Source organism: Saccostrea echinata, unplaced genomic scaffold (assembly GCF_033153115.1).
Source record: "Saccostrea echinata isolate AGI-Se365-2 ecotype Australia unplaced genomic scaffold, CSIRO_AGI_Sech_v1 ptg000014l, whole genome shotgun sequence".
NCBI lineage: Eukaryota > Metazoa > Mollusca > Bivalvia > Ostreida > Ostreidae > Saccostrea > Saccostrea echinata.
Genome location: NW_026889763.1, coordinates 3222000 through 3235162, shown reverse-complemented (window position 1 = coordinate 3235162; position 13163 = coordinate 3222000). Strand labels below are relative to the sequence as shown.

The window sequence follows — 13163 nt, the reverse complement described above, 5'->3', positions numbered from 1 at the left end:
TGTCAGGTACCCCCACAAGTGAAAATCAAAATCACATATGCCCCCGCGCACATTTTTCACAGGCTTGTTTTTCCTCTACATGGAATTCGCTAGTGCATTTATCTTTCACACACGATTATTATTCAATCATTGTGACAATGTAGCCCTTAGCTGCTGGACAGTCGCTGCGACTTTTCGACGCTTATACGCCCTACCGTCGAGTAAGTCCAGCAGATGTTCAATTGGAGGTGAATATTTTTTTAACGTTATGTTGAAAATACAGACTGAAGCTGAAGAAAAATAAAAATAAAGGTTGGATTCTTTTCACTGAGTTTAAATACTTTATTCAAGGCATAGAAGGTATATTTTATAACCAACATACTGTGATTGTGTCTTCGCATCGTTCGTCTCCAACCTTAATGTCAAATCTCTTTCAGAATGCATCCTTTATCTAATGTACCCTTACTAACGTATGCTGTAAGAGAAAACAAACTCGGGTTTAATGAGCATTGAGATTTAAGATTTTCACTGCCCCTTCTTAATTTCTTGCAAATCATGTATTCGTTTAAGCAATAGAGTGCTTTCTTAGTTTGATTGACCGGCTATCCCTTCGTTTTCAGTAAATCGGAGGTTATCAAAGAATTAGAGAGACTACATAAACAATAGGTTATGGTTCACAGCTTGTTAAAATATCGTCTTCGTTTGCAAGGCTCATTAATATAACTGTATTTAAGAAGAACTTGGTTTTAATCTACTTTTGGAAATCTAACCTATGCTCGCAGTTTACTTTCTAAAGATGAACTTCTTGAAAAAGACATCTCAAATTCAAAACTTTAACATTCAAGTCAACCAAAGTGTGTTCGATCCATCCTACCTGTACTTGTAGAGTACTGGCATCGTGGATCCCGTATTAGACGGCGTCCCCTCGGCGGTGTGTTAATCCTTTCCGCGTTACACCGTCGCGGGTTTTGATCGCGGTACTACCTGCGACCGTGTTTACGCCGCGGCGGGGCTTGCGGTAAAATTGGATGAAATATCGTCAGCTCATTTACCGTATATAATTATTTAGAATCATTAATTCCAACTTAAATTATCATGAAGTTTCTTTAATAATCCACCTTACATGCATAACTGTAGCATTAGTTTTTTAATGGCATCGTTTCTTAATGCATTAAAAATTTAAAGCAGTGTCCCAAATTAGCCTTGCAGTTGCGTTCTCAGTTACATGTACATTACATGAAGCTAAATGAATGCGTTTATCTGATATAAATATTACAATGAAAAACGATGAAAGATAGAGATGTTAACATATAAAACACGTGTACATTCAGGAATATGTTGCACCATTAACTGATAATATTATGCACTAAACATGTAAGACTGTAAAAGTATTATTAACATGATTTTTTTTTTCATGAGTGTTGTTAATAAAATCATGACATCCTTTATATTCAAGATAATTTCATAGCTAGTTTTTCCATTTTCTTTCTTTTTGAAACTAATATGATAATGCTCATCAGTATTTTCATTTACACGTATCGTCAAATCGGAAAAACCCTCTTTTATTTATTTAGCTGATTTTGAACCCTAAAATGATTTTAACATACAACACAAAATAAAAACTTATTGTATTCAGAGACAAAATGTGTTAGAGCGATAGGCTACGAGTTTTCAGGAGTCTGTGTAACTGGCCTATACCCTAACGAGATACCTGAAATACCTTCCGATTGCGTAATCTTACATCGTGAAGCCATATTGGAGATCTAATTTAGTAAAATAGTGTCTGTGGCTGTTACTGTTTTCGTGTTTTTCAGAAACTCGATCGTAGAATTAGACACACACATCTGCATGATCAATGAATTGATAAAGCGGCTACAGTATAATACTCTCTGTTCACAGAAACGACTATTATGAAACTGAAAAAAATAATCCAGAATCAATTCATTTCATTGAAATTTAATCATGATTATTTTCTTTTAAGGGAGTATGGTACTGACAGGTCCTGATTTCAGAGTAATTAAAACTCTAAAACATCCACATAAAATGAAAGAAGTAACTCTATATATTTCATAAAATTTTATAAGAAAAAGTTCTAGTGAGTGGATCTAAAATTATGACGCGCTAAAATAAGGGGGGTAACTCTGTATGATAAAGTTATATTTTTATAACCAATTTTTAAAAAATTGAGAACAACAATAAAAACAACAGAAAAATATTTTTTTTGAAAAATATGTCATCCACAATATTGAAATTTTAATTTCAAAACAAAATAGTGCAAGAAAAAAGCCAAAAAGACAAATTAATTTTGACTCATTTATATCATGACAATTTATTGGGGAAATGGGTTTATGTATATGTACAATGTATTTTTTTTAATAATGAAAGAATAATTAAAAGTTTGATATCTTATGCTATATTTATAGTGATTTGCTTGCTTTACAAATTGCTTATAAAAATGTTTAATGTTAGTGTTTAGTTTTGGAGTAATGTTCTCCCGAATTTCCTGACCCGAATTTCCTCTGCTCAAAAAGCTGTTATAAAATGTAAAAATAATGAGTTTGCAATTTTTTTACTTGCTTATAGTTTCTAACTCTCCTGATTTTGTCGTTTTACACTCAAAATTTTATTATAGTTATTTTTTTTCTCTTGTGACACGGCGGGCAATGTTTTTCACCGGATTTTTGCCAAACAATCCGAAAAGCTTCCGATTTCCCGGTTTGGTTTTGTACATTATCGTGTACACGTTACTTCCAGTTTGCATCTCGTACACAAAATGCCGAATCGGAATCAAAGTTGAAAGTAGACTTAGAGGTGTTTACACTTTTATCTATGAATTGTTTAAAAAAAAAAGAGTTTGAAACTCCGGCTTATAATTTCTAAAGTTTCAGTGGAACGGATAAAATAAAATGATCGGATGAAGACAGAATGCCCGAGGCTTACTGTACATTCGTTCTAGTATGTCATTATCTGATATGTCTCCATGTTTAATTTTAATTAATAATAAATCTGTGTCTTGAATGAATATTTTCCATCTTCAGCAGTATTAAAAGATTAGATATGATTCAGTAACTAACCAGCTATTAAACCCAGGTCCGTAGAATGCCGGGGGGGGGGGGGGGGGTCTGAGTAAAGTATATTGTTAAAGAAAATTTCCCTTAGATGCTAGTTGCTCTAATGTCGATCTCAAGCAAAATTCCAGGATTTGGATAGTGAAATTAGGTTGTTTTTTTTTTATTTTTGCTTGTCAGATTTTTGAGAAATATTGCCTCCCCTTTTTTTTTCCTTTATCAGATCTTTTTTGGGAAGATCCCCCACCCCTTTTTGAAATTGTTGCTTCCAGTCTGATTAAACCACCATACATGCTGTTGAAGCTAGGGAAAAATAGTGACACCACCACAATATACATGTACTGCACTGTACTTTGCTATGCATGTGTACAATATGGTGTAGAGTAACAGCAATATTTAGCAAAATTAGATAAAATTTTAAGAGCTAGAACCACAAAGTACAAAAATAGTCCTTTACTAAAATAGATGAACTTATGTTTTATAATTTGAAGGGTTTTAAACTATTTATCTTAAATATCTTTTTCTAGTTTTCTTTTTATGCTTAAAATAACCTTTGTTTCTCTAATAATAAGTATCATATGTTTACAAGTCAAGCAGCAGGCTTGTAGCAACGGTTTCAAAAGTTGGGGGGGGGGCAACTTCCCAAAAAATCTGTCAAGCAAAAAAAAAGGGGGGGGGGCAACTTCCCAAAATAATCTGATAGGCAAAAAAAAAAAAACGAAATTCAACTAATTAAATGTCCATTTCTTGGAATTTGACAGTGCTTGACCTTGCAGCAAAAAGTAGGTCCCCCAGCATTCTACGGGCTTGAGCAGCTTTGTAATACTGCACCTGACATAACTCTCACACACTGACAGGAGCTTATAAATGAAGATTAAAAAAAACCTACAGTACATGACGTGAGGCAGCTTATTACCTACTCAATGTAACCATACGCATGAGGGACAGGAGATTATTAATACAAAAAAACTGTAGGAGATTATGCATTCATGACATTGGGTCAGATTTAGTCCGAAATATCTGACGTTTTCCAGGCTTTTATCACGATTTTGATATTTTACGTGCCAGGAAAACGTCAGAAACGTCGCCATTACAAAAACTGGAAATTCGCCGCCTCCAACTGGAGGCGGCATTTTCGGGTTGATTTTCGATACTTGCTAACCGAATTAAATGCTGAATTCACAACTTACTAGTGGTACAATGCCTTTAGTACTCACCAACACCGTTTATATGGGTTTGTTTATGAAATATACAATCTGGTGAAAACATTGTATCAGAGGGTCGAGTTTTCTTTTCATTTCGTGCATTTTAAATTCTTGCATGACCAAATCGAAATGTGGAGTGATATTTTCTTTTCATCGATATTAGTGAGTACTAGAAGCATTGTGGTACTGATGAATAGTAAGTTCGGCATTTAATTCAGTTCGCAAGTATCGAAAATCAGCTCCGGTTGGAGACGGTGAAATTTCCAGTTTTCGTAATGGCGCCTGTTCTCACGTTTTCCTGGCACGTAAAATATCAAAATCGTGAAAAAAAGCCTGGAACACGTCAGATATTTCGGACTAGGTCAGATTATGACACAGATTTGAGTCATAAGCAATTTTTGTGTCAAGTATGAACTACCAATTAGCCTCCATTTGAGAGTAATAGACCAGGTACAAATAATACTTTTCTGCCAGAAGCCTTGAACTTGCTGGAATGACCTTGAGTCAAGGTCAGTTACTCAATACATACATGTAACCTTAGGTTATATGCAATATTTATGATCAGTATGGGCGTCTCATGTTCTCCATACAAAATACAGGAATTCAATGTTTTTCTTAAAATGACATTTGATCAAAGGATCTTGAGTGAAGGTCATGGCATGCATTCGGGTCCTTAGCCGTCCTTGTGTGCCATTTTCATCATTTTTCCAATGGAAAACCTTGTTAAAAATAAGGAAGATGAATTTCCCAAGTTCTACTCTTTTTTTAACATGCAGTGTATTTAGCATCTGTTCATACAATGATAAGGTAATTAAATAATTTTTATAATGAAATGTATTTAACATTGCAAAATGAGAATCAAAATACATTAACATATTGAAAACTTATCTACAATTAAAAAAAATGAAAAATAATTTGTAATTTGACCAAATTTAAATTAATGAAAAAATGAAAACTTATTACATTTAGTACCAAACACTGACATGGTATCTAAAATTGATGCTACAGGCATGGCAAATTCTGATAACACCAATAATGTATCCACAACTGATGCCATGGACATTTCAAACAGACTGAAGATGTACGACTCTTTTCATATAAAACTCTGGGGTCTTTCAACTGAAAAAGTCTGCATTTTGAGATAGAATCCACTTTACTTTTTATACGAGTCACATATACCGGTAGTTTTCAAATCACATCTTCCATCAATAACTACATATCGAATTTGTTGACAATGCCAGTTTTAAACTGCATTCAGGAATACTGGAACATCATGGGAAATGATAGTGTATCCAGTGACTACACTTTTCTTGTCGTTACTCAAAACTTTAGGTTAATTCTGATTGATACAGAGAAACTTCTATGTTCACTTGTTATTGTACACCTTCATTCCATTTATTTTTAAACCTGTAATTTTGTCTGCCTGTTTATTGATTGTTCTTTGTGGAAAAAGTTGAAAACTTCTCTCGTCTCATTGCTGATATGATGTTCCCGCTCTCTAAGAAATAATACTCTTGTTTTAGTTATTAGATCAGGTGGTAAAATAATTTTCATTTTAATAACAATCAATTATGATCTAGTCAACCTGATCTAGTCAATACAGGCCTGCCTAATGGTTGTGTGTGTTTAGGGGGGGGGGGGAGGGTCTGTCCTCCCAACTTTTTTCTGAGAATAGTATTTGGTTATAGAGTAAATTTTCATTAAGGTGTAAGATTCATTTAGTGATTTACGTCATTCGGAGTTGCTCGGTGGATTCAAAATCGTCAGTATCATACGTCCTTAATCGATGGACTCGATAAATCACGCGGGTACACCCAGAGATATCCTACTTGCCTATACAATATGACGTCACAGTAAGCTGTATGACGTGAACTTTAGAAATAATGATTTATTAATATCTAAATTTAAAGTTTAATTTCAGGTCCAAGAAATGAAAGGAATCATTCATAACATAATATAAATTAAACTAAATCTTGTCATTTTTGGGTGGTTTAAATAGCTAATTATTTAGCACGGGGGTTAAATACCAAACCAATGACGTCATAACTTTTGATCAAATATTTGCCGAGTGAAATTAAAGGTGACGAGAATTCATGTAAACAGATATATGAAATGGAAGTTTTAAAGAATATACCGTGAATGGTATGTGTGATTCATAAGGAATTAAAGATAAAGAATCAGGTACGCTGATATATTCTTATCATTTTTTTTTATAATGAACACAGGTAGTGCTTTGAAATCCCGATCAGCCTTTCCTCTGTCACTCTATGTCAACAAAGATGCAAAAGTTCAACACTACACCGCATACTTTGAAACAATATTTTTGTTTGTATCGAAAGCTTGTATTCTATAGTATTTGAAATGTTCTGCTAGAATCGTGTGGTTAGCATGAATTGATGACAATTCCTTGACCGTATGTATAAAATGTAAAAATTTCGGTAAGGTTTCATACGAAACTTTGAAAGATTTTTTTCTGTGTCGGGAGAGTAGGATTCTTGCAGCACTTTTCATGGCCCAGTGATGTTTTCACATAATTATTTTCACTAAAAGAAATTAATTATCTCCGGGGTAGTGTTGAACTTTTCACTTTTTATTAAGGCAATTTTTCTATTTATATACGTCACGTGATGACGTCGTAGTGGAGTGCTTCTTTTAGCCTAAAACTCAGTGACGTCTATACAATGGATAATAATAGTAAATGTTTTATCTATGGCTTTTCCGATTTATCAATGTTACATTTTACGAAAAAAGTCTAAATTCGCATAAAAATGATCTGGGTACTGCCTTAACATACTTGCGCAATAGACTGATTGAAGGAAAAACGATGCGCGTGCCGTAACATTCTGTACTTTTTTTTTTAAAATCTACTTAAATAATACATGCACATATATAAACAGAAACATAAATATCAAGCCCGTCGGTATTAACAGAAAATAGTAATAAAACTTAATTTCATTTGATTTTTTTTTTTTTAATTTTATTCAAACTCTCTTAATTTGTTTTAAAAGTATAATTGATCTTTTTCCTTTTAATATACACTCAGGGTAAAAAAAATAGCAAGTATGTATTGACTCGTGTAAATTTCATGGTTGTAATTTCATTTGAAAATGAAGAAATAATGTAACATTGAAGGGACTGGTTGGACAACGCCTTGCACATTCAGAGAAATTTACCCCAGGTACTCTAGGACAGGTGTGCAACCCACATGACATGCCGTTTCCTGCTCTTGGTTTACTAACCCCTATACACGGGAAATGATGTAAAATTTAGAAATAGTGAATGAATATACAATTAATAGTTCCATTTGATATATACAATGCGCACACATGTATTGCAGAACATAAAATAAAACAATCTAAAATCTATAGTAAAAATGCTTTGATTTACTAGAGTAAAAACTTCGATACTGTAGTAAACTATAGTTAACTAAGCTAAACTATATCATTCAAGAGATTTTACACTTTGAAATTTCATAGAAGCTCTATGGTAAAGTTTCATAGTAAATAAAAGTATCAAAGTATTTACTATAGTTAACTATAGTAAACTATATTTAACTTTAGTAAACTATAGCAAATTCTTGTTAGGGAAGCCCCTTACTCCTCTAAAAATATTAACTGCTGTTAGGAAGAAACTTCCTAAGTACTTTGCAACAGCATATTTTAAAAGTGGTGTAAATCAAATGTGGATCGTTAAAAACTCTAAGACCTTTTAGAAAATTTAAAATCGTCAAAATTTTCAAAAGTCAGTAACATCAAATCCTACCTTTCTACATTTGCTACAAACATTCCTCACGATAAATTAGAAACTAGGCTTCTTGATACCATAGACAACTGCTTCTTCAATAAAAATGGATGTCAAAAATTTTCCTTTCTTGTGTTTAGTCATCAGCAAAATTACTTTGTTAAATCACTCTGATTCTACACACAAGTACTCCGAAGTTGATGTTAAAAGGGTGCTAGAGTTCCTCATTGACAACATTTATGTAGTCTTTGGAGATCAGGTCTTCCAACAAACTGTTGGAATTTCAATGAGCACTTACTGTGCTCCTTTATTAGCTGACCTGTTTTTATATTCCCATGAAGCAGAATTTATTCAAAAACTTCTACATGAGAAGAAGAAAATACCTGCTTTGGCTTCGACATTTGGATATGTCGACAATGTATTTTCAATTAACAATTAGTTACTTTCATCCATATGTCGATTCAATATATGCCATTGAACTTGAAATAAAATAGACCACAGAGTCTGCCACAACTGTTACTTATCTTGCTGTTTCACTGACTAAAGACAATAAGGGCCAACTTACAACTAAACTGTATGACAAACGAGATGACTTCAACTATTCCACTATCAACTTTCCTTGTTTATGTGGTTATATCCCGTGATAATATGCATATGGTGTTTACATCTCTTAACCTATTCCACACTCAAGTGCATGCTCCGAGTACGAATCAATTCTTAAACCTAGACAGGCTACTGTCATACTAATTGTTAGGCCTTTTTTATTTTAGTGAATTTGACTACGGAGTGTTTCGTCTACCTGATCATTACATAGGGCCCACGGCGAGTGTGACCGGCAACAGGGGATGCTTACTCCTCCTAGGCACCTGACCCCACCTCTTGAATTTCCGGGAGTCCGTGTTTTATTCCCCTTTTCAGAGAATTGTATTGTTTAGAGATTTTTTTGAGATCGATCAATGTCCGTTATCTTACCTTTTTTCATTGCAACATTGCAAGCAAAAAATAAATAAATAAAAAATCACCCGCATTAATGGGATAAGTCCCTTTGCTGCTTATACATTGTTACTGTAATATTTACAATTTTTCATCCCAGTCTTAATATTTTATCATTTCTGAGTATGACCTATAAAGTGGATAAGTAAATCATGTTAAATAGTGCGATGTATATCGATGTGTACTTTTTTCGTTATGTCCATCTTGGTATAACACCTGTCAGTCTGGTAGTATGCTTTGATCCAAATAGTGTTCAAATGTGACCGTTCGTCAGACTTTTATGACGGAATTGACGAAATAGAGAGGTATGGCAACAAAAATTGACTTAATACTTGACTAATATGCACAGATCTCGTAGATCTGTTATTGTTGTTGTGTCGACTACTATATCATGTAAAAATATTCATCGAGGATTCCTGCACACTTTCGCTTTTCAATAGCCCCGATATATATGTAGAAGGGATGGTAATATATTTTGCAATGATTATTATTATTATTATTTTTTTGTCAACTCAAAATATCAATAAAAAAAAGACCGCCTTTTCTTTGTTATAATATATTTATTCGTTACTCTTTGGAACAAACAGCGCACACTAGTTCCCTTCCCTCAACATATGGCGGACATTTTAAAGAACCACAGCGACCTTCTACAAAATAGAATAGGTAGCCATGTAGACCACCTTTACCGCCATGTAAGGTGTCTGGATTCTTGTCTACACACTTGTATGTTGTACCAGCCTGATGATTATAGTATCCAGCCATTAGGTAACCCTGGTACTCAAGATTCCACCCTTTGTAACAGGTTTTTCTTGCTTTAAAGATATATAATACAATTAACATAGTTTTAAGATTTCCAAAAATTAACAATATAACTAATAGCAAAATACATAGATATTTAAGAGAGAACATGTACAACATTCTAAAAGTGAAAAAATAAGTAGATAGAAAAGTAAATGATAATATTTCTTCTATTCTGAATAAAATATAAATGCCAAGCCTATATAGATGAATTTGTGAATACACAAATATAATAAGTTTTAATTATCAGCATAATAAACAAGACACATATATATTTTGTTCAGAGCACCCACCTAAGTGAGTCATACCTTTGGATTTAGTTGTTTAAATAGAATGAAGGAGAAGGCAGCTTGTGAAGTCGCTCAAGTGGCTGATATAACATGATACAGAATGAGCATGTACTAAAGAAGCACATGATACCAACTCTCTGGGAATCGTTTTACGTCACAAAAGCTAATGATAAAATATACGACAAGTACAGACAAAAAATATCCGTTAAGTTAAACACGGTATTTACAATTGTTAACTTGCCTATATATATTTAAAAGTTAATGCCAAAAATTGTCTATTTTATGTGCAAAGTCTCGGATGACCCATAGAAAAGTCATTTCTATAAAGCAAATCCAAACTAACTCTTTATACTATTTTAAGAATGTAATTTCATAAATAAACACCAATTGGAAAATTTTAAGTACTAAGATTTGGTCCATCTTAATTTTTTAATTTGTAATTTCAATCCATTTTCCAAGAGTTTATACACACTATTGCATAAACACTTGTTACCATAAATTAAACGGTTTACATTTTTTTTCTCACTTTAATTGCACCCAATATATAGAAAATGCAATAATTTTTAGTATGTTCAGATTCTCCTTGTGGAATATTGTACTCGATCGAATGTGGCTAGTTTTTTTTTCTGGAACAAGCAATTAATAAAAATCATCATATTGTTTTTGAAAAGAAGATTCTTAATTTTTTTCCTTTAAATCCTAATGTAAATTTTGTTATTACTTGCGTCCCCATCTCATCGCATAACTCATAATTCGAAAAAAAAAAAAGAAAAGAAAGAGAATATTGTAATACCTGATATGCTTGCATATCAGTGTGGCAAAAATTGTTCTACTGTTCTGGACATTGTAAAGACATTGTAAAGGTTTATTCCAATAATGTTCCCCATACAAAAAGTTGATCTCAATTTGTAGCATCCCTAACCCCCAAATCTTGGGGTTGGGTGGGCTGGAAGGGCCTAATTAAAAAAAAGCTTGAATATCCATAATAAGGGGAAGAAAGGGCTGATTGTCAAAGGGAGATCTACGCAGCTATGTTAAGGTTGTCCGAAGGTTTAATATGCATAAAATATACGTTTTATTTTGATCTAGATTTTAATTTCAATTTGTAATCTATGTATGAATTTGCAGTCAACTCGTGATGAGAGTGTAATCAGGTATTATAATAATGCATTTCTGAGATGCCACATGACTTTGTTGATCACGTGACGGACAAATAAAAATTCCGAAATGTTGCACAAAAATCGCATCGGCACAAGTGCAAAACAACATTATTGAGAAAAAATTGTCCCATAAGTCAATTCATCGTGATCTTTGGTACATATAAAGTGCTGGAGGCAAGTCTGAATTTTATTTCTTTAGAAAATATTCAACGAGAAATTCAACTTATCCATATGCAAGGCGGCATTTTCCACTCTTAATCGCAATTAATACAAAATAAGATAAATTACATACAATCCCCCAGCAAAATTCAGTTAGAGGACATACTTCTCTAGTAGATTCACACAGAATATCTTCAATTTATCCTTATAAATTATTTGTGCCAGTCAAATATATACACGATTTATAAATTCTAACTCTGTCCACGGACGTGTAAGGGGGAGCGTTTCACGATCAATTTTTTGTTATTGTTTGAATATATGTAAATCGGACAAGTTAGAGGAATAACGATATTACATTGCAAACGTTCAACATCTTAACAGCACACTTAGGCTTAAAGAACAATTCAGACACTTGAATCAAACAATAACGCTAAAAAAATCTTTATATGTCATTGAAAGGAATGTAAAAGTTATGACATTTTCCACGTCATGTCAGCTCAAGTGTGTATATTATGGCAAGTTATATAGACCCTGATGATATGCTATTATGACGTCATATCTAGGTAGTTCAGAGAAGTTACTACAGTTGGAACAGTTTGATATTTTACGGACAGCCTTATTCTAGCCGTGTAAATCTCTTCAAGAATTGGAGAGGTTTCATACTGCTTTGTGTAGCAAGCAAGATTCTATATTATTCTACAACCCGACACCAGGGTCTCCGATACATCATTCAATGAATGTTTGTCAAATGATATAAAATAACAATTAGTCATTCTTTACTGTCTGGAACAGACAGCACAAACAAGTTCTTTTCCTTCAATATCTGGTGAACATTTCAATGAACCACAACGACCTTCTACAAAATACGAGGGTCGTTCAATAAATAACGCAACAAACAGTTTATCATAGTAAATGTAGATCTATTTAATTTCTTTTCAGTTGAAACGCTCAGTTAAAGAGCTCCTAATCACAGAAAACCCCGATAATTTTTTTCTATTGTCCCCGCAAAGAAATTCAGTTTTAAAGTATGCATGGTCACTTCACTGAGCTGAAAACTGTTTTAAATGATCCCTGTCAATAAGATGAAAATGAGAGCGTATGTGAAAATTGTGCTTCTTTATATAAATCGCCGAAGAACTCATATTTAAGATATGATTTTTATATGTGGAAACAATAGTTTTTAGAGCTGTAAAGTTTTCAGATTGATTCAAAAATTCAAAAGTAAAAAAGGAGAGTTAAAATATAAAAATCAAACTGGTCCATTGAAATTCGTAGGGACACCCAAAATTATCAATGCTATGTGCAATACGATATCAGAAAATTAATATCAGATTTACATCAAAAGACATTGCAAGAACACCAGATAGATGCCTTATTTTCTTAAAATTGCCTAAAAGAAAAATGTGCCAACGGTCTATTTAAAAACGAATTTTTTAACAAAATAGATTTATTAAATTTGCGTGATGGATGACGAAACATTGGTGCACTTTTTATAGCCAAAAAGGGAGATCAATAATAAAATGTGGCATCGAAGAAAAAGCTATCGGTCTTATTATCGTAAAGAGAAACATGGGCTACAAGCATGTTTGTTAGACTTCATATTTTTCAAGAGGTCCAGTAAAACATGTACATACATCCAAAGGAAGGACCATCAATGGTAAGTTTTACGTTCATATTGCACTGAGGAAAGGTAAAAAGATTTCCTACAAAGGAAGTCCAAATACCGCCCCAGGGTAATTTTCTTGCACCTGGCATCGCTGCTGTAAATAA

General features: G+C 33.1%; 2 protein-coding genes across 2 annotated transcripts in view; one reads left to right on the top strand and one right to left on the bottom strand.

Annotated features, from left to right (window-relative positions):
• Positions 1 to 13163, bottom strand: part of LOC133186636 (uncharacterized) — a 121494-nt gene that overhangs the window by 19244 nt on the left and 89087 nt on the right. Inside the window, exon 3 of the mRNA XM_061321869.1 lies at positions 9572 to 9798. Within this exon, the coding sequence (XP_061177853.1) occupies positions 9572 to 9798 (227 nt within the window). The remainder of the gene's footprint in view (positions 1 to 9571; positions 9799 to 13163) is intronic.
• LOC133187000 (uncharacterized) overlaps positions 1 to 13163 on the top strand; it is a 240078-nt gene that overhangs the window by 155418 nt on the left and 71497 nt on the right. The gene's annotated exons all lie outside the window — the stretch shown is intronic.